Source organism: Genypterus blacodes, unplaced genomic scaffold, assembly GCF_046128005.1.
Source record: "Genypterus blacodes isolate CSIRO-AG114 ecotype Tasmania unplaced genomic scaffold, CSIRO-AGI_Gbla_v1 ptg000087l_1, whole genome shotgun sequence".
Classification (NCBI taxonomy): Eukaryota; Metazoa; Chordata; class Actinopteri; order Ophidiiformes; family Ophidiidae; genus Genypterus; species Genypterus blacodes.
The window spans coordinates 345,001-365,000 of NW_027466892.1; the positions used below are offsets into that span (position 1 = coordinate 345,001).

At 48.5% G+C, this 20,000-nt stretch overlaps 1 protein-coding gene across 1 annotated transcript in view; it reads left to right on the top strand.

The window, feature by feature from the left end:
- The window catches only part of fryl (furry homolog, like), a 41,882-nt gene that overhangs the window by 8,591 nt on the left and 13,291 nt on the right, over positions 1–20,000 (top strand). Inside the window, 45 exon segments of the mRNA XM_076158791.1 lie at positions 292–500; positions 647–700; positions 1,557–1,696; positions 1,838–1,934; positions 2,478–2,557; positions 2,838–2,918; positions 3,007–3,175; positions 3,606–3,698; positions 3,794–3,892; positions 4,008–4,109; positions 7,321–7,424; positions 7,539–7,647; positions 7,737–7,823; positions 7,908–8,079; positions 8,168–8,300; positions 8,377–8,484; positions 8,586–8,823; positions 8,922–9,098; positions 9,801–9,887; positions 9,977–10,245; positions 10,452–10,662; positions 10,821–10,945; positions 11,059–11,116; positions 11,215–11,306; positions 11,399–11,571; positions 11,661–11,821; positions 11,912–12,022; positions 12,927–13,081; positions 13,198–13,297; positions 13,398–13,566; positions 13,755–14,038; positions 14,142–14,282; positions 14,413–14,581; positions 14,699–14,783; positions 15,272–15,384; positions 15,604–15,754; positions 15,849–15,952; positions 16,097–16,279; positions 16,706–16,907; positions 17,196–17,317; positions 17,409–17,596; positions 17,746–17,840; positions 17,945–18,549; positions 18,670–18,938; positions 19,041–19,181. Coding sequence (XP_076014906.1) covers positions 292–500; positions 647–700; positions 1,557–1,696; positions 1,838–1,934; positions 2,478–2,557; positions 2,838–2,918; positions 3,007–3,175; positions 3,606–3,698; positions 3,794–3,892; positions 4,008–4,109; positions 7,321–7,424; positions 7,539–7,647; positions 7,737–7,823; positions 7,908–8,079; positions 8,168–8,300; positions 8,377–8,484; positions 8,586–8,823; positions 8,922–9,098; positions 9,801–9,887; positions 9,977–10,245; positions 10,452–10,662; positions 10,821–10,945; positions 11,059–11,116; positions 11,215–11,306; positions 11,399–11,571; positions 11,661–11,821; positions 11,912–12,022; positions 12,927–13,081; positions 13,198–13,297; positions 13,398–13,566; positions 13,755–14,038; positions 14,142–14,282; positions 14,413–14,581; positions 14,699–14,783; positions 15,272–15,384; positions 15,604–15,754; positions 15,849–15,952; positions 16,097–16,279; positions 16,706–16,907; positions 17,196–17,317; positions 17,409–17,596; positions 17,746–17,840; positions 17,945–18,549; positions 18,670–18,938; positions 19,041–19,181 — 6,815 coding nt within the window.

Consider the following 20,000-nt stretch of genomic DNA (forward strand, 5'->3'; position numbering starts at 1 on the left):
CAAGAACCTCAGTCAGCTTCAGATGAAGCTGCAGTGGCTTCATGAGGCTCAGCAAACTGGATCAACCAACAGCTCCTGCAGTGTTAAGTTGGATGTTGGTGATGTGGTGATGATCCACTGTAAACCAGCTTGAGTGTGTCAGGAGCTTGTAGCAGCTTCTACTCTCCTCTCTTCTCAGTTGACTGGCCTCTTGGACGTTGGCCTGCTTGTTGTCCCTGGTGTGCATCAGGACCAGCCCATGAATCACCACACGCATCTCTCCCTAACGCCTGTCCTCTCGCCTCCTTACAGCTCCTGCACCGGTCAGCAGCAGCGTGAGTAGGCGCCGCGCCCCTTCCTCTGTGACCCCTCTGTCGTGGGAGAAACACACCGTCGCCGCCATGTCGAGCATCACCATCGACCCCGAGCTGAAGCCTGGGGAGTTCGTCATCAAGAGTTTGTTTGCAGAGTTTGCCGTGCTGGCGGAGAAGAAGATTGAGATGGTGATGGCAGAACCGCTGGTAGGAACAGCTGATAACATCAATAATAACAACCACTCTGAAGTCACTACACTGCTCATCAGTCAATCTGCTGATGTGAATGACATCAAGTACCAACATGTCTCTGAGAGGAGTGACTAACCTGTTCTCTTTGTTTCCTGTGGCAGGAGAAACCTCTGTCCCGATCACTCCAGAGAGGGGAAGATGCACAATTTGACCAGGTGTGTGTGTGTGTGTGTGTGTGTGTGTGTGTGTGTGTGTGTGTGTGTGTGTGTGTGTGTGTGTGTGTGTGTGTGTGTGTGTGTGTGTGTGTGTGTGTGTGTGTGTGTGTGTGTGTGTGTGTGTGCTACATTTTCATTTCCCAGGCCCAACAGCACTCCCCCCCCCCCCCCATCTGCACCTGCAGTAGTTGAACCCCCTGAGCTCCACCTAATCAATCCCCTACTCAATGGCTTGTGTGTCCCCGTTGTGTTGCTGATGCAGAACTCTACACAATGGACCCGCCTGCTGCAGAGTGCTTTGTTCAGCACAACACAAAGCCAACAAGGATGTGCTGTTATAGATCCCGCTGTCGCCATTATGAGTGAGAGAAAATGGGTACAGGGAGAGCAAAAGTGAGAGTGAGAGTGAGAGTGTAGAACCGCTGTGTCATCCTCAGCACTACATCAGCATCGGGTGCTGGACTGAGTCTGACTGCTGCCGTAAGGGCAGAGGGAGCAACTGCATAACTCTGCTGCCTGACATCCATCATCACACTGCACTGACACACACACACGCACACACACACACACACACACACACACACACACACACACACACACACACACACACACACACACACACACACACAGAGAGACACACACACACACAGCTCATGGATTCATTCTCACTTCTAAAATGTTTAAAGGGATAAAGACATCAGATCATACTAAAGCTGTGTGATGTATTTTTTTTGCATACATGTGATATCAAAGCTGTGTGTGTGTGTGTGTGTGTGTGTGTGTGGTAGAAACTAGAGCCAGTGCCTTTACAGATCATCTCATGTGATCACCTCATGTTTGTGATGTTGTCTTCCAGTTAATAAGCTCTATGAGCTCAATAGCAGAACACTGTTTGCCCTCCCTGCTACGCACACTGTTTGACTGGTACAGGCGTCAGTGTGGCACAGAGGATGAGTCGTATGAGTACAGGCCTCGCTCCAGCACCAAGTCTAAAGGGTGAGACGCACACACAGCTCTGACCCACTCACTTAATGTTGTTTGCCTCAACACTTTGTGTTTACAATTCTCTCTCTCTGTGTGTCTCTCTCTGTCTCTCTGTCTCTCTGTCTCTGTCTCTCTGTCTCTCTGTCTCTGTAGAGATGAACAGCACCGGGATAAAGACTACCTTCTGGAGAGGAGGGACCTGGCCATAGATTTCATCTTCTGTTTAGTTTCAGTGGAAGTTCTGAAACAGGTGTGTGTGTGTGTGTGTGTGTGTGTGCTGACTCATACGTTTGGTCACCAGGATACCAGCTTATGTCATCTTCTGTAACCAGCCCTGCTGCTGAAATGCTTCATTCCCTCCATGTATGCATCGCTCCAATAAGGGCGGCTTAAGGAGGAGGAGGACACATTCCACTGGACTGCTACCAAGTGTTGAATGTATATATATTGTATATTGATTGTGAGACTAACAGTCTTAGTTGTGTGTGTATATGTGATCTGTGGCTCAGTGTAGATGCTGGAGCTTCTGCCTTTAGTGGCACAGCAGCAAACAAACACACAGTCACCATGTCCACTCCTACTTGAGTTTCAAATTCAAATTCAACACAGCGTCTAAAGAAGGCCGCCCAGATCTCAGCAACACATTCTGAACTAAAAGCCGATCCCTGGAGACCGAAGCTAAGTTGTCCTTGGCTCTGCTCCTGTAGGCAGGACACATGAATGGTAGTGAAGAGAAAGAATGAAGAGACTGAATGCTTCTAATAAGACTAATGATTCCATGTTTACCTCACAGATTCCTCTTCATCCAGTGCCAGATGCTTTAGTACATGAAGTTCTAAACCTGGCATTCAAGCACTTTAAACATAAAGAGGGGTGAGTAGAAACACAAACACACTGAGCTGATGAAGATCTTCTCTAGTCAAACACTGGGGGTGCAGTGGGGGGCTGGTTTTGTTTTGGAGTATCAGTTAATGAACTGTTTGAATCATTAATTGCTGTACAGAAAGCTTAGTTGCTTCTTGTTGCTCAGCCTGTGTCGGCCTTAAGTCAGCATATCTGCAGAGTGGCTGAGCTTTAGTCCTAATGTTCATCCAACATGTCTCAACCATCTATTAGAACACATTCAGCTGACTGAGGTCTTCTGACTTCACAGGTACTCTGGCCCCAACACTGGTAATGTGCACATCATCGCAGACCTGTATGCTGAGGTCATCGGGGTCCTCACACACTCAAAGTAAGACTCACAGCTGTTGTGATAAACTGGATGCACATTTAGATGTCATCACATTTAGGGGTTTGATGCGTGTTGTGTTTGTGTGCAGGTTTCAGGCAGTTAGGAAGAAGTTCATCACAGAGCTGAAGGAGCTCAGGCAGAAGGAGCAGAGTCCCTACATCGTGCAGAGCATCATCAGTCTCATCATGGGCATGAAGTTCTTCAGGGTTAAAATGTATCCTGTGGAGGATTTTGAGGCTTCCTTTCAGTTCATGCAGGTAAATCAAAGTAATGCTGTCTGAGAGTTGAATGAGAGAGAGAATGACATGTGAAGATGACTAACATGAGGCTTTGTGTGTTTTGCCTTTGACTACTTTCTTAGCAGAACCCAGATTTCCATTTGTGTTCATGCAGAATGTTGTCTAATGTGTTTGACTTTATGTCCACTGCTGCTGTAGCTTTGACTCCACCCACATTCATGATCTCCAGATCAATGTATTAGACTGAATGTAGACCCCTGTCCCATGTAAAGAGTGTAACAGCTCAATGTCAAAGGATTCAATGACCTAATGCTGCAGAAAGCTGAACTCTAGCATTGGAGGTGCATTTGTGTGCTTCCATCGTCCCTCTGATGATGATGATGATGATGATCTTTATAGTGAGCCATGGTGTGTATTTACCGGCTGCCTTTGTTCATCATCTTCCCAGGAATGTGCTCAGTATTTCCTGGAAGTGAAGGATAAGGATATCAAACATGCTCTAGCAGGCCTTTTTGTTGAGATCCTGATCCCCGTCGCTGCTGTGAGTAACACTTTATACAACATCCCCCCTCTGAGCCCAACCTCATCAGTCTGAGATTCATGGTCATGCCTCCTCCTCCTCCTCCTCCTCCTCAGGCGGTGAAGAATGAAGTCAATGTGCCATGCCTGAAGAACTTTGTGGAGATGCTGTACCAGACAACCTTTGACCTTAGCTCCAGGAAGAAGCACTCCTTGGTAATAACTAGCTATCAGCCCCTTCTCTCCTGTTTGACTCAATCAAGCCCACTGTTTTCTTCTCTGTGCATCTATCCTTCTACTTTGTTGACGCCTCCATTGTTGATCTCCGCAGGCTTTGTATCCCCTGGTGACATGTTTGCTGTGTGTAAGTCAGAAGCAGTTCTTCCTCAACAACTGGCACATCTTCCTCCAGAACTGCCTGTCACACCTGAAGGTACTGTAGACCCGGTCCACACGGAGAACACCTTCATCTTCAGACCAGACTCAATGTACTCTACTTAGCTCTGTGCTGTCACATTGCATCTCAGCTGGTGCCAGACTGGTGTGAGTGTGAGCAGAGGTGTTCTGGGTAGTGAAGGGTGTGCTCTCTGGCTCCATCTCAAGATCATCATCTACTTTCTCTGATCAACCTGATCTGTACTGGAACAGCACTTGATCAGACCAGAATGGAGCCCCTGAAAATAAGACATAGTTCAGATTCAGTCAACCTTCCTTCACAACTGGTTACTATGACAACATTTAACAACAACAACCACCGCCCCTAGCATCTACTGCTGCAGTTTACACATCAGAACCTTTAGCTTCATCAATAATAGACGCATCCATGACCGTTGAACCCAAGTGCTGTTTCAGTTCAGGTTTATTAACTCTTCCTTGGAAAGACGTATCGACCTGATCGAGCCTGCTAACCTCCTGTCCCTGCCATCATGGATCCACATCAACCATGAGGCAAAGCTGACCGAGTCACCGTCTCTCTGACTCTCTTGATGGCCCTGTGTGAAGTGTTTGGTCTTGTGGTGGTTGCTGTGTTTCCTTGTGTGTCTTTGTGACGGTGATTTCCTGCACAGAGCATTTTAATTGTTTTAAACTTCCTTATGAAAATACCAATGTGGTGAGAATCCTGTGTGTTGGCGTAGATTGTGAGTTTGAGATCATTCCCTGGTTTGTGTAACGGCTACAGAGGGGATTGATCCATGTTCACCTGGTGCTTTAACCCTGTGGTTGCTCTTTAAAAGTTTAGGAAGTCAAAATCACATCTGCATCTCACAACTTGCTGCTTTTTGGCAAATTTCACGGTTTTGAGAGTCAAATAGACGTGAATCATGTAGATCCAGAGAGTGGTGCGTTCCTGACTGCTTCTAAAGCTCTAAAGCTCTAAAGCACCTCAGCTGGTCCACAGCACAAACACAACCTGTCCATATCACAACAACAAGCAACACGACAGGGCTGGAGTGGAGCCAGGGTTTGTTGCCACATGAAACAATGCAGAGATCTTTATATTGAGTGTTGTTGCACTGCAGGTCAGAGTTGGTAAGCACACATATGTGCAGGAGCACATGGTGTAGATGTGTATGACACAGGGAGGAGGCAGAGGAGGAGCAGGCAGGAGTGTTTATGTGTAGGTTTCACACACTGGTAGAGAGGGCTCGGCTCGAGGCTCTGGAGTATTTCCTATTCCTTATACAAGTGGAATATCCTGCTGTATTTGACAGTGAGGCACTTCCTATGAAGATGTGCATGTGTGTGAGTGATGTGGAGTTATTTAGCTGCTTTGGAAAGGGATTTGATTTAGTTTGATTTAGATTTGATCCCAGAGGGGCCATTCAAAGAGCGCTGACCCATTCAGGGAGGAAGCTCTCCCTCTGTGTGCAGCTCCATTCCTTTGGCTGTTTTGTCCCATTGGCCTTCAGTTTGTTTCCTAGTTTACTGTGAGCAATCTGGTTGGTGCCAAAATTCATCATTTAGCTCTCCATTGAGGCGTTCCTCCTGACTTTATTTGGCTCTTCCTCACTAAGCGGACAGCCGTCACCCTTACAGGGGAACACATGAGTGTGTGTGAAGTAAGCCACCACAGCACCAGCTGTCTGAGGCCACTCTGTACCACAGACAATCAGGATGTGGAGCATCAAAGGTTCAGTAGAAGCCAACCGTCAAACATCATGGACTTTCTGGCTGCTGTTACTTTTAGAAATGCTGCATTGACAAAAGTGCCAACGTGTTCTCTGGAAATGAGCTGAGCCTGATGGCGTGAGCTCCTGGTGCATCTGTACATGGAGCATGAACCACACAGGGTTAAATCCACCAGCTGGTCTCAGGACTGTGCTTGATATCAGATTGGGTTGTTGATGATTGTAGTTTGGGGGCTTGTTGGCTTTGTGTCCTGTAAGCAGATGGGTTTGAATCAAAGGGACCTCATGTCTTCATATCTGTCCGTCTTCTTCTCCTCACCTGTCTCTGTCCTCAGCTCCAGCCTGTCTGTCTGTCTGTCTGTCTGCCTGTGAGCCTTTTCTTTTCCCATTTGTTTGATTTGCAGACCAAAGCACACCGTTTCATTTCACTCCAGCACTTTATTCCATGTGAGCAGCTTCCCTTCATGATGTGTTGAGACTCCATACTGATTGACCAAAGCACCATAACTTTCTGTTCCCTGATTGGCACATGAAACATTAAACCATTCAGACATGAGGCTATGTTGGCCCGCTCTTGTCAGATGTGTGTTTTCTGTTCTGTTTGACCTTGTTTGCCTCTAACTTGCATGTTTCCCTCCCCAAACCTACTCTGTCTGCTGTCTTTTGGTCTTCTTCTTACATTGACTTGCTCCAGATGCCGTCTAACAACAGCATCCGAAAGCAGATTGAGACACTGCAGGTGAGTGTGTGTGGTGTCGGCGGCCTGCCCGGGGCCCCCTTTCTTACAGGGCTCACCTGACCAGGCTAGGTAGCTCAGGTCTGCTTGCTTGGCTCTCAGGTCAGTGTTTGTCTCTTTAGTGACACTGAAGAGGAACATGCAGTGTGTTCATGCAGTGCTGGGTTGTGTGTCGCTGATGTGAACCGGGTCCTCTCCATCCCTCCATCTTGTATCTGTCTGGTAAAGGCTGTCAGGGTGTCAGTGGAGTCTACGTTTGTGTGTGTGTGTGTGTGTGTGTGTGTGTGTGTGTGTGTGTGCTCAGAACTGCAATACAAATGAGATGGGACAGCTGGAGCAGGTGAGCTGTCAGACAGCACAGGAGCTCATATGTGGTCAGTCAGTCAGTCAGTCAGTCAGTCAGTCAGTCCCTGGATGCAGTGATGGTCTGAGAGGACTTAAGCCCAGCTGTTGTATCTCTTGGAATGGTAGAAACGTTTGCTGGACCCAAAGCTCTCTCTCTCTCTCTCTCTGGACGGATTGCTGCGTTATCACAGCACTGAAGACCTCAGTCTGTCTGCCTGTCTGTCTGCCTGCCGGGGCTTTATCAGAGGAACTGTTTACCACTGAAGTATCTAAATGAATTAAAGCTTAACATTTATGTAAGTTGAAGCATTGGTCAGTCTTCAGATTATGATTGCTCTTCTTGATGTCAGGTTCCCAAAAACAAATCTACAAACAAAAGTACAGACATTCTTGTATTTAATTAAATGTCTCTATATTTCCTCTATAATCCATAGAACAAAGACCCCAAAATGTCCCGTGTAGCTCTGGAGTCGCTCTACAGACTGCTCTGGGTCTACATCATCAGGATCAAGTGTGAGAGTAACACTGTCACTCAGAGGTGAGGACAAGCGCCCCCTGCAGGTTGACCCTCAAACTGCACACACACATATTTCAGTCATTTGATGCTGTCAGTCTTTATTCTGTAGCACTTTCTGTTCTTTTCCCCTCCTAGCCGACTGCTCAGCATTGTTTCAGCACTTTTCCCCAAAGGCTCCCGCAGTGTGGTGCCCAGGGACACGCCCCTTAACATCTTTGTCAAGATCATCCAGTTCATAGCTCAGGTAAGTCTGGACAGTGAGCTGATGTTAATGTATGTGGATGAAACCAAGATGGCTCCTAATGATTGTTGCTGTTTGTGCTTGTTGTACAGGAGAGATTGGACTTTGCTATGAAGGAGATCATCTACGACCTCCTGTGTGTGGGCAAGTCTCACAAAACCTTCACCATCAATCCAGAGGTAAGGGTTTGAGTTAGAGTGATGATGATGCCTGCTCTGCCTTCATCCTACACGCCTCTCATCTTCACCTCTCTCTCCTGTCAGAGGATGAATATCGGTTTGCGAGCCTTTCTGGTGATTGCAGACAGCCTCCAGCAGAAAGATGGGGAGCCCCCTATGCCCACCACAGGGATCATCATGCCCTCTGGAAACACCCTGCGTGTCAAAAAGATCTTCCTCAACACCACACTCACTGATGAAGAAGCCAAGGGCATAGGTAGGGTTGAGTGATTGTCTTCTGCTAACTTCACTGTCATGGGTAATGAGAGATGAGATGAAGGAACAGGATCTGTGCTTTTCTCCAGGCATGTCCCTCTACTATCCACAAGTAAGGAAAGCCTTGGATAACATCCTGCGACACCTGGACAAGGAAGTGGGCCGCTCCATGAGCATGACCAGTGTGCAGATGTCCAACAAGGAGCCAGAGGACATGATCACGTACTGACACACCTTTACTCTGCTGATGCTGCATTCAGGATCTCTCAGAAGTTCTAACTCAACATTTGTGCTACAGGGGAGAGAGAAAGCCGAAGATCGATCTGTTCCGTACATGTGTGGCAGCGATCCCAAGACTGATCCCAGACGGCATGAGCAGACAAGACCTAATAGACCTGCTAGCCAAGTAATCTACCCTCTCTAATGCTACTGCAGACACGTGTCCTACAGCCAACATGTCACTCACTCCCTTCTTCCTTCTCTCTCTCCTGCCCTCTGCTCCACCAGACTGACCATCCACATGGATGAGGAGTTGCGTGGTCTAGCCTTTACTACCCTGCAGGCTCTGATGGTGGATTTCCCAGAGTGGCGTGAGGATGTTCTCTCAGGCTTTGTGTATTTCATTGTGCGAGAGGTGACGGACGTCCACCCGACACTCCTGGACAACGCTGTTAAGATGCTCCTGCAGCTCATCAGCCAATGGAAGCAGGCTCTGCAGAGCAGCAATAAGAGCCATGATGCACAGGTGGGTGGAGGAAGTGTCCTCTGTGTTTCATGTCATCAATGTTTGCTACAGTCAGGTTTCAAATTGTCTCAATGTCCTAACATTCTTCACTCCAACAGTGTCCAGGTCATGGCAAGTCTCTGTCGTTGGACCGTGCTCCTACGCTGGGTGTGCTTCACGTGGTGGAGGGTCTGGCTCTGGTGGTGCTCTGTAGCTGCCGCCCTGCTACACGCAAGCTGGCTGTCAACGTCCTCAAAGAGGTCCGAGCTCTGCACAACGCACTGGGAATAGCCAAGGTGAGTCCTGTAGAGAGTCAAGTCAGCTTTATCTCTACAGCCCAGTGTTAGATACAAGGTCTCAACGGGCTTAACAGAACCATGGCATCAGGAAGATTCCAGACCCCAGAGCTCTCTAGGAAGATGAGGGAAAACAAAGAAAGAAAGAAAGAAAGAAGGATAGAGAGAAATGAGCTGATGAGCCTCATCCTCTCTACTCTCACACTGACGCTGAGTGGACAGTCCGTCTAAACCTGGGTCGGCTGTGCTTCCTGTTGGTTGGTGTGTTAGCAATGATCAAAGTAAACCTAGAAGAGTCTTATGGAGCCTCTTTAACAACGGCAGCAAGTGTATTGTAGAGAGGAGCGCCGTGCAAAAGTCTGAGTCATGAGCTGCTGAGATCTGAAGGTTGGAGCAGGAAGTGGCAATAAGGTCAGACAGATATACTGCAGCCAGGTCCTATAGGACTTTATAGGTTAGAAGTAAGATCAGCTCTGGCACTGACAGGAAGCCAGTGCAGCGATGCTGAACTGGCCTGATGTGCTCAGATTGATGAGCTCTAGTCAGAAGTCTAGCTGCAGTGTTTCTGAGCAGAGGAGCTGAAGCCAGAGAAGAGGACGTTACAGGAAGTAACAAACACATGAATGAGTGTTTCACTAACACTGCTTCTATCTTCTGCATAGGCCCTGATTAACTAACACCTCTCTTCTCTCTCTCTTTCAGGGGGATGAGGAACTGGCCATTGATGTGATGGACAGACTGAGTGCGTCTGTGTTGGAGAGCTTCATTCATCTCACTGGAGCTGACAAGGTAGAAACAATGCCTTTGGTCTTTCTTTGTCTTACTCAGAAACCTCACCAAGTCTCTGAGACCTAACTGACTCCTTCTGTTCTCCACAGACCAACCTGCTCTACTGCCCCAGTGGGATTGATCTTCAAACCCTGGCCGAGTGGAGCTCATCTCCCGTCAGTCACCAGTTTGAGGTCGTCAGCCCCTCACACATCTGGGTGTTTGCACATGTCACTCAGGGCCAGGACCCCTGGGTCATCAGCCTGTCCAGCTACCTGCGGCAGGAATACTTGCCCAAGCTTTGTCCCTCTGCTCTCAACTACGCCTGGATGTTTGCCTACACACGCCTGCAGTTACTGTCTCCACAGGTGGACGTCAAGTAAGCTGTCTGAGGCCGGACCTCCCATCTGTCCATCAGTCTGCTTCATTGTGTTTTATTTGCAACAGAGAGCACCAGAGGGAAACTTTGATGATTTGATGTTGTGACAGAACTGTGACCACACAGATAAACTCTTAACACATGAGTCAGCTATGGATCTGATGAAATGTGATTAACCTTTGACCTCTCTTGTTTGACACTCACAGCAGCCCCATCAATGCCAAGAAGGTCAACAGTCTGAGCAGCAGCAGTGATTCTTACGTGGGCCTGTGGAGGAACTACCTGATCCTCTGCTGCAGCTCTGCCACCTCCCCCTCTGTGTGTTCCTCCTCCTCCTCCACTTCAGGCTCCGTCCGCTGCTCCCCATCTGAGACGCTGGCGTCCACGCCGGACAGCGGCTACAGCTACGATTCAAAGGTCGGCACAATGTTTGAACATTTCTGTTAAAGGTTCTGTGTGAGGCGAACAGACTCGTCCCAATATAACAGACTGAACAGTTCTTATAGATTCAGATCACCATGAAAGGAACGTAGCTTCACATTTCTCCCTTTGCCTTCATCCATCTTTGTCCATAGATTGTTGGCACTCCGTCCCCATCCTCCCTGTTTAAACACATTGTTCCAATGATGCGCTCTGAGAGCATGGACATCACAGAGTCTCTGGTCCTGGGGCTTGGCAGGACCAACCCTGTGGCCTTCAGGTACACAAGGCTTCACTTCATTCAAGGACTGATAAATGTCTGACTCTCTAAGTTGTGATACGTGTATGACAGCATCTCCAGCTGTTCATCTAATCCCTGTGTTTATCACTCAGAGAGCTGATTGAAGAGCTGAATCCCATCATCAAAGAAGCTCTGGAGAGGAGACCTGAAGTGAGTGCAGTGACAATGTGACACAAGCATTCATTGACTTTTCTGTGTAGCCAAAGCCGGCCTCATCACTCTGAAACATCACTCCTTATACTTTGTAGAACATGAAGCGGCGCAGGCGTCGTGACATCCTCCGGGTCCAGCTGGTCCGGATATTTGAGCTGCTCGCTGATGCTGGTGTCATCAGTCAGACGTATGTAGACAGGCCCGACTACACAAATGGGCACTAATGAAGGTTTTCGTAGACCTGACTCAGTCTCTGTTTGTTTGTTGCCCCGTTCACAGAGCGAGCGGAGGATTGGATGGAGAGAGTCACTCTCTGAACAGCACTCTGCTGGAGTATGTGGACCTGACCAGGCAGTTACTGGAGGCAGAGAACGACAAGGACTCTGACACACTGAAGGACATCCGCTGCCACTTCAGTGCACTCGTGGCCAATATCATACAAAATGTCCCAGGTATGTCTCCTCCTCATCTCTCTACAGTTCCACTTAGTGTCACATGTGCTTATTGAACTCCATGTGCTGTGTATCCTGTCTCTGTCCAGTTCACCATAGGAGGACCATCTTCCCCCAGCAGTCTCTGAGACACAGCCTGTTCATGCTGTTCAGTCACTGGGCCGGCCCCTTCAGCATCATGTTCACACCTTTGGACCGCTACAGCGACAGAAATATGCAGATCAACCGGCATCAGTACTGTGCACTAAAGGTATATAGATAGATGTTTAAATGTGCTTTACATGTTACATTATATTCTGTATGCGTGCTGACAGCCGGATGCTTGTCTTGTTTCATTCAGGCCATGTCTGCAGTGTTGTGTTGTGGGCCTGTAGCCGACAATGTGGGTCTGTCCTCGGACGGCTACCTGTACAAGTGGCTGGACAACATCCTGGACTCTCAGGACAAGAAGGTCAGACGGATCCTGATCAGAGACGATGATATGAAGGAGCTCAGGAGAGAGAGAGATAGATTGTACAGTTTAACATGCTTGGGATAGCCTGATGTCTTTTTTTATCTTTGTTCTGATTGAACTCTGTGGTAAAGTGTAGTTAGTGGTGCTCTTACTCTAATCTTCTGTACCCATGTATGTGATGGGGTTGGGTATAGTTTTGGAGTTGTAAGGTTTATAACGAGGCTTTTCTATTAGATTGTCCAATAAAGAGGCTGCTGAATATAGAAGCATACTAGGCATCTCAAGGGTTAAATGTGAAGATGTAGGATAACAGAATGTCTCTAAACCAACGCCACATGCGCTTGCAAACTGTGTTCTGATTGGTCATAATTGTCCAGGAAGTTAATCCCTTACCTGGAAAATTTCAAAAAGGCCAAAGTGGAGCATCAGCAGGATGTTTACACGACGGCTCTGCTTTAGTCTTCATGCATCTCATCAGGTTCTTATCAAGATCCAAAGGCCAAATGAAACATTGTATTATATATTATTCCCTGAATTGGAACAAAGGAAATGAACTACAGGTGGGATCACAGCCGGTGTCAGTACAGCCAGAAACAATCACAGCAAGTCAGGCTGGCCTTTATTCTGCCAGTGCTGCTGATGCATGAGGGGCCATGAAAGGGTTACAGCAGGGCTGGGCAGGGGTCAGAGTTCATGTAACCTCTGCTCATGGGACTGATTTAGTGCTTAGCCTGCAGAATGCTTCGTTCCAATCTGTGGTCTTTAAGTCACTAATGTGAGTGGGCGTACACATACGAGGCAGGATGTTTACATGTGAGAGTAGCAGATCTACTAATGCCAGAGAAATGAAATGAATCAATGTTTTCCCTGGTTGAAGACGTTTCTGTGTGGTCTCCTGCAGGTTCACCAGCTGGGCTGTGAGGCTGTGATGCTGCTGCTGGAGCTCAATCCAGACCAAAGCAACCTGATGTTCTGGGCTGTGGACCGCTGCTACACCGGGTCACGGCGTGTGGCTGCTGGCTGCTTTAGGGCCATCGCCAACGTCTTTCACAACAGGTACTGGACTCCATCAGCCTCTACTTCTTTCCTTCCTTCTCTCTCCAGCCTTTGTGGTTTTAGTTGAGCTTGTTGCTCTCTGTGGATCTAAGTCTTTGTGTTCTCTTGTCTCTTAGGGATTACCAGTTTGACACTGTGGTGCTTCTGAACCTGATTCTGTTCAAAGCAGCTGATTCTTCCAGGGAGATCTATGAGGTGGCCATGCAGCTCTTACAGGTCAGATCTTCATTCTGTCACATGTGATGTTAGTTTTGGTGTTGTGAGTGGTTTCCTTTATAGTTTGTGTTGCTCTTGTCTGTCCGTGTGAACACAATAGATCCTGGAGCCTAAGCTCTTCCGTTATGCCCACAAACTGGAGATCCAGAGAGCAGATGGGATCTTGACCCCGCCCTCGCCGCTGCCACACCTCTATTCAGTGTCTTACTACCAACTGTCTGAAGAGCTCGCGAGGACTTATCCAGAGCTCACTTTGCCCATCTTCTCAGGTTTGCTGCCCCACATTCATGCTGCAGGCATAAGGTCACTCATGTTTATAGCTTTATCAAGTGAAGTAAAGGGTTAAAGGGTTTACACTTAATACATGTGAAAGGTTTCCAAAGGCAGGACATCTGCCATACTGTATCCGTATCTCTGTCTGAAAGGATCTTAAGTGTCCTTCCTGTCTCTGCTGCAGAAGTAAGCCAGCGTATCCAAACAGCGCACCCTAGTGGTCGTCAAGTAATGTTGCACTACCTCTTGCCTTGGATGAACAACGTGGAGCTGGTTGACTTCAAGCCGTCAGTGCGGCGCCCGGAGGAGTCTGGCGGTGGCGGCGGCGGCGGCGTTGATGAGGAGGAGGCGGCACACGACAGGGAGATGATGATGATGAACAGCCGGCGCTGGCTCAAAGGAGAAGGCTGGGGCTCTCCTCATGCAACCACCATGGTGCTCAACAACCTTATGTTCATGACCGCTAAGGTGAGTCAAGTTAATGGAGCGTGCACAGTCCACTTCATCACACTCCACTTAACAAGAGCGAGCATGAGCAGGAGCTGACTGAGTGTCTGATCCTTTACTGCAGTACGGGGACGAGTTTGCTTGGTCAGAGATCGAGAATGTATGGACAACTTTGGCAGACAGCTGGCCAAAGAACCTCAAAATCATTCTGCACTTCCTCATCGGTATGTCAGGAGTCAGCAGTGATCCCAGCCTCCTGCCCTATGTGAGTCCCAGCACACACACACACGCACACACACACGCACACACACACACACACACACACACACGCACACACGCACACACGCACACACACATTTACTCCCCCTGTCTCTGTGTTCCATGTTTGTCCTCAGGTGAAGCGAGTGGTGGTTTACTTAGGCAGAGATAAGACTATGCAGCTGCTGGAGGAGTTGATGTGTGAGCTTGAGTTGACTGATCCTGTTAACTCAGCTGTCACTCACATGGACAACCCCCCTTACTACCGCATCACCTCCAGTTACAAGATCCCCTCAGTCACCTCAGGTTAATGATCAACCGCTCTAACTGCCCAAGGTCACCGCTTTCACTCTGATTCCAACTCAATCTCATCAGTGTGTGTGTGTGTGTGTGTGTGTGTGTGTGTGGCGTCTGCTCTCACAGGAACCGCCTCCAGCAGCAACACCATGGTGCCAGGAAACGATGGTCACCACGACGGCAAGATCAAAGACTCCAACATGGAGGACAGGTGTGTGGTGTTCTTCTCTGTCTGACAGAGGAAGTAATGAAAGGCATGAGCTCAGCTGTTAGACCACAGGCTGTCTGGTGGCCACCCCTCCAAAAGTTGGGACGCTTTGTAAAATGTAAATAAAAACAGAATGCAGTGATTCGTAAATCTCAGTAACTCATATTTGATTCACAATAGAACACAGAACTCATTTCAGATCAGACAGTCCACTATTCAATGAAAAATATGACATTTTGCTCAGGGTTTGCAATTGTGACTGTACCAGATGCCTGAACATGTTTCAGGCGTGTGTGAGGAGATGTGCTTGTTGTATTGATGTGTATATACATGTACATACACACATGCACTCTCAAAGGATAGTTACTGTAATGATAATAAGACATTTGATGAGCGTTATGAGGGAAGATGCACTTATAAGAGATGATTACACTCAAGTTCTTCCCTGTAGACAGAATGTGAAGTGTAACTTTTGTGTTTGTGCGGTGCAGTTACACACACCTGGATATCTACAGCGGTCTGAACAGCAACCTGAGCCGACAGCACCACCGCCTGGAGTCTCGTTACAGCAGCAGCTCTGGAGGTTCCTACGAGGAGGAGAAGAGTAGGAACAAAGCTTTTCTACATTACATTACAGAACATTACATTACATTAGGGTCATTTAGCAGACGCTTTGATCCAAAGAGACTTCCAATAAGTGCGTTCAACAAAGGTAGATAAAAGAACTTCATGTCACAAGACATCGTAAGCGCCAAGGTTCTACCAAGGTGTCTGTCAAGTTACCGCTTAGAATCCTTTCCCAACCTCTCCTCTCTCTTCCCAGGCGACTCCATGCCACTTTATGCAAACTGGCGCTTAAAAGTGATGGATCACAACCGGCCCGAGCCGCTTCCCTTCCCTCCTACAGGAGGATGCTGGTCTCCTCTGGTGGACTACCTGCCAGAGACCAACGCTCCAGCTGTACCACTCCACAGGTTTGATAGACACACACACACACACACACACACTTCACTCTTCTTCTCTGTCACATGCTGCAGCCTTTTTTAAACCATGGCTTTTTTGTTGTAGGTGCAACATTGCTGTGATCCTGCTGACAGACCTGATTGTGGACCATGGGGTCAAAGTGGAGTGGAGCTCCTACCTGCATCTCCTGCTGCATGCAGTTTTTATAGGTGAGTCACTTCCCAGTTCTTTTCATTGCTTGTTGGTGCAGAGATATTGTTTTGTGTTCTCCATATCTACCAGAATATTCCATACATCTCCTTCTATAAAAGTCTCAGTACCTACTCTCTCTGCTTGTCTGTGTCTCCCTGCAGGCTTTGATCACCAGCACCCAGAGGTCTATGAACACTGTAAACGTCTGCTGCTTCACCTGTTGGTCGTCCAGGGAGCAAATAGCAACGTCCAATTTGTAGCTATGGTGCTTCTACGCAACAGAGAATACAACGACCCCAGGGTTCTGACTGTGAAACCAGTCGCTCAGGAGTTAAACCTCACAGGTAAGAGACCAGGGTCAAAGGCAGCAGGAGCTCTGATGTTTAACTGAAGCCTTGATTATAGATGTAACAGTGGATAGCTGTTGCGTCTGCTTTGTATTTGTATTACCAAAGCAGACCAGTGGGTGGCAGCATAGATCTGCAGAGAATTTCCAAGTTGTATTTTTATGTTACCGGTAATTGGACTCACAACGTCCCAGCTGCAGAGGAAGATTAAAGTCATGTTGACCACATAGCAAAACTAAATCAACAGCTGAAGCTATAGAATGTTTATAGATGCTGCTCATTGGGTCTGTGATCAGTATCTGTGTATATTTGTTTAAATTTGACCAACAAGGTGTTTAAGTCACTGTGTGAGTTCCATGAGCAGGGATCACTTTCTTGTACAAAGGTTTGATGCAGTTTGATCTTTGGTCACTGTTCCTATAGGCGTGCAGGACTTTGTTCCAGAGTGTCAACCATCACCCATGACAGACTCGGGCCTCAGCTCTAGCTCCACCTCCTCCAGCATCAGCCTGGGTGCAGGAGCAGCCGCTCTGTCCCAGCTCTCGCCCACACTCATCGGCGAGGTCGACGCCTCTGCTGAGCACGAGGAGAAGGTCAAAGCTCTCATAGAGTTCATCACTTCAAGGTGAGGATGACCTTTATAGCTCTGACTCTACCTGATTGTGCAGTATCTCCCCGGCCCGTTGCCGTGACGCAGCTCAGACTGAACTCATCCTGTCCATGTATTTGCTTTCATGCTTCCAGCTCTGTCTGAAGGGACTGGGTACTTTGACTTAGCATGGCGTTGAGTTTTGTGTTGTGTGTGTTCCATATTGGCCTTTGGCTTGGTGTGATGACATCACATATCAGGGCGTGTGGCTCCATGGTTGATCTGTAACAAACGGCCTGATGTGTGTTTGCTCTTGTTGTGTAGAAAGCGAGGCCCACTGTGGAACCATGAGGACGTGTCTCCTAAGAATCCTAACATCAAGAGTGCTGAGCAGCTGAGTGTGTTCCTCAGACATGTCGTGTCTGTCTTCAAACATTCCCAGTCAGGTGTGTGTGCTCGCTTTGGGCCAAGTGTTTGAAATGTGAGCGTGTACTACACCAAATTCAAATGGACTCATTCATATCTGCATCCCTTCAGGTTTCCAGCTGGAGGCTTTGCTGAGTGATGTCGCACTACAGACGGCTCTCTCTTGCACTTCACGTCACTACGCTGGACGCTCCTTCCAGATTTTTAGAGCACTGAAACAACCTCTGACCTCTGCCACGCTGTCTGATATCCTGTCTCGGCTGGTAGAGACTGTGGGAGACCCGGGGGAGGAGCCTCAGGTCAGGAGCTTTGAGATAACCCACTCAGATCAGGGGTTTCTGTTTATATGAAGGAAAAGTGTCTCTTGCTTCAGAACAAACAGACACACACACTCCGGTTGTGTTGACTTTCAGTGTGTAACAGGCTGGTGTGTGTTTTCTCTCTGTAGGGTTTTGTTATTGAACTCCTCCTGACTTTGGAGTCGGGCATTGACATGTTAGCAGACACGGTGAAGAACTACGACCTGCTTGTTGCCTTAGCACAGTAAGTCTCTCCTCTTCCTCCTCTGTGGACTGACTGACTGACTGACTGACTGACCTGTGTCATATATGAGCCAGTCAGTAAAGGAGTTGTTGCTTTAATTACAGGAGTGCTACCCATGATCACCTGTTGGGGGCAAAGTTTGCAGCCAATAGGAAAAGCACGGGCCAGCTGAACCTGGGCGGAGGCCTGATCCATTATGTGCACGGTCACACACGGAGCAACTCTCTCCGCGCCAGCCTGATGGGCGAGCGCAAAGCCGACCGCCGAAGGAGTAACACCCTGGACGTGGCTGACCGTCTGGGAGGTAGTCACGGAAACCTGGCACGCACCCGGAGCTTGTCGTCGCTACGGGAGAGCGGGGGAGGGGGTCCGGGCGGGGAGGCCATCCCCCCTGTGGACCCGTCCAACCTGATGGCCAACGTATTCTGGATCGCCGTCTCGTTGCTGGAGTCGGACTATGAGTTTGAGTATCTGCTGGCCCTGCGGCTGATGAACAAGCTGTTTGCTCAGCTTCCTCTGGACCGAGCAGACAGTAGAGAACGTCTGGAGAGGGTCCAGGCCAAGCTCAAGTGGTACAACTACCCTGGTCTCCTGCAGCTCTTCCTCAAGGGCTTCACCTCCGCCTCCACTCAGGAGCTCACCATCCATCTGCTCAGCAAGCTCATCAGCGTCTCCAGACACACGCTGGTCGACCCGTCACAGGTGGCAGGTGAGAGCTTCATGAACCTGGATGACTGTTGCTCTTCTCACACCTAGGAATAATGTCTTCTTCGTTCAGGATGTCTTTGCTCTTGTTGTGACGTCTCTAACACGTTTCCCCTGGGTGCAGGTTTCCCCTTGAACATCCTGTGCCTCCTCCCACACCTCATCCAGCACTTTGACAGCCCCACTCCCTTCTGTAAGGAGACGGCCGATAAGATAGCCAAGCTGTGTGCGGAGGAGAAGTCTGCCACCCTGTCCAACCTGGCTCACATGATGAGCCTGTACAGCACACACAGCTACTCACGGGACTGCACCAACTGGATCAACGTGGTCTGTCGCTACCTCCACGATGCCTTCGCTGACATCACCTTAAAGCTGGTCACCTATCTAGCTGAGGTAAGCAGGGGGAACATCAGACTGGTATCCCTTCATGTTGCACTGGCTCATATATGTGAAGAACATCAGCTGATCTGTGTCTCCCTCCGCCCCGCCTCTCAGCTGCTGGAGAAAGGTCTTCCCAGCATGCAGCAGTCCTTGTTGCAGATCATCTACAGCCTCCTGAGTCACATTGACCTTTCAGCAGCACCTGTCAAACAGTTCAACCTGGAGATCATGAAGATTATTGGCAAATATGTTCAGGTGAGAGAACGGCTGCTGTGTTTCCACCTGGTTGGTTTACATGTGACACTGAAACAGCTGAGGCCCAGAGAAGAGGTTTGATCCTTTAGAAACATTGCACTGATGGTTGTTTGCTATCATGCTTCTAAATGAAACCATGATATGGAGGAGAGCCTGATGATGTCATTCTTCATCTTCTTCATCACCCCAGTGTAAAGCAGCCTTTTAGATCAAAGTCAACATTGAACGTCTCCCAATGTTCTGACAGCCAAACTCCACATCACCATATTCACTTAGTATCCCTCTATCTTCATCCTCCCTTCATTGCTGTCCCATCCTGTCCAGCTCAGATGAGCTCATGCCAGATGTCTCCATGATGTGTTTGTGTGTGCTGAGGAGGAAGACTTAGCATGTGGCTAAGTTGTGTAATTGCTTTATGCACATGTGAACATCATGATTCTGCAGCCTGTTAGCTCAGTCAACCATCAGACAGCACACAGACACACACAAAGCACTGACTGCCCAGAGGGAGAGACTCTCCCAGGGATGTGAATGTAAACAGAAGGCTCTCTGGAGGCCTTTACCAGCCCTGAGCCTCACCACAGCTCTATAGCATCACTGCCTCAGGCTCTATCTGCACTTCTTCACCCTCACCCTGGATGTGTGTGTGCTGCTCCTTGGTAGGGGGGCATTGTGTTTGTGCGTTTCTGCTCCTGGCCCTGCTTTGTCGCACACTGTGAGAGGTCTCAGCTCTCCTTTCACAGCCCCTGACATGGAAATGAGTCCATACATTGAAGAATACAAATGGATTCATGGATGCATCCTCTAGAATACTGAGGG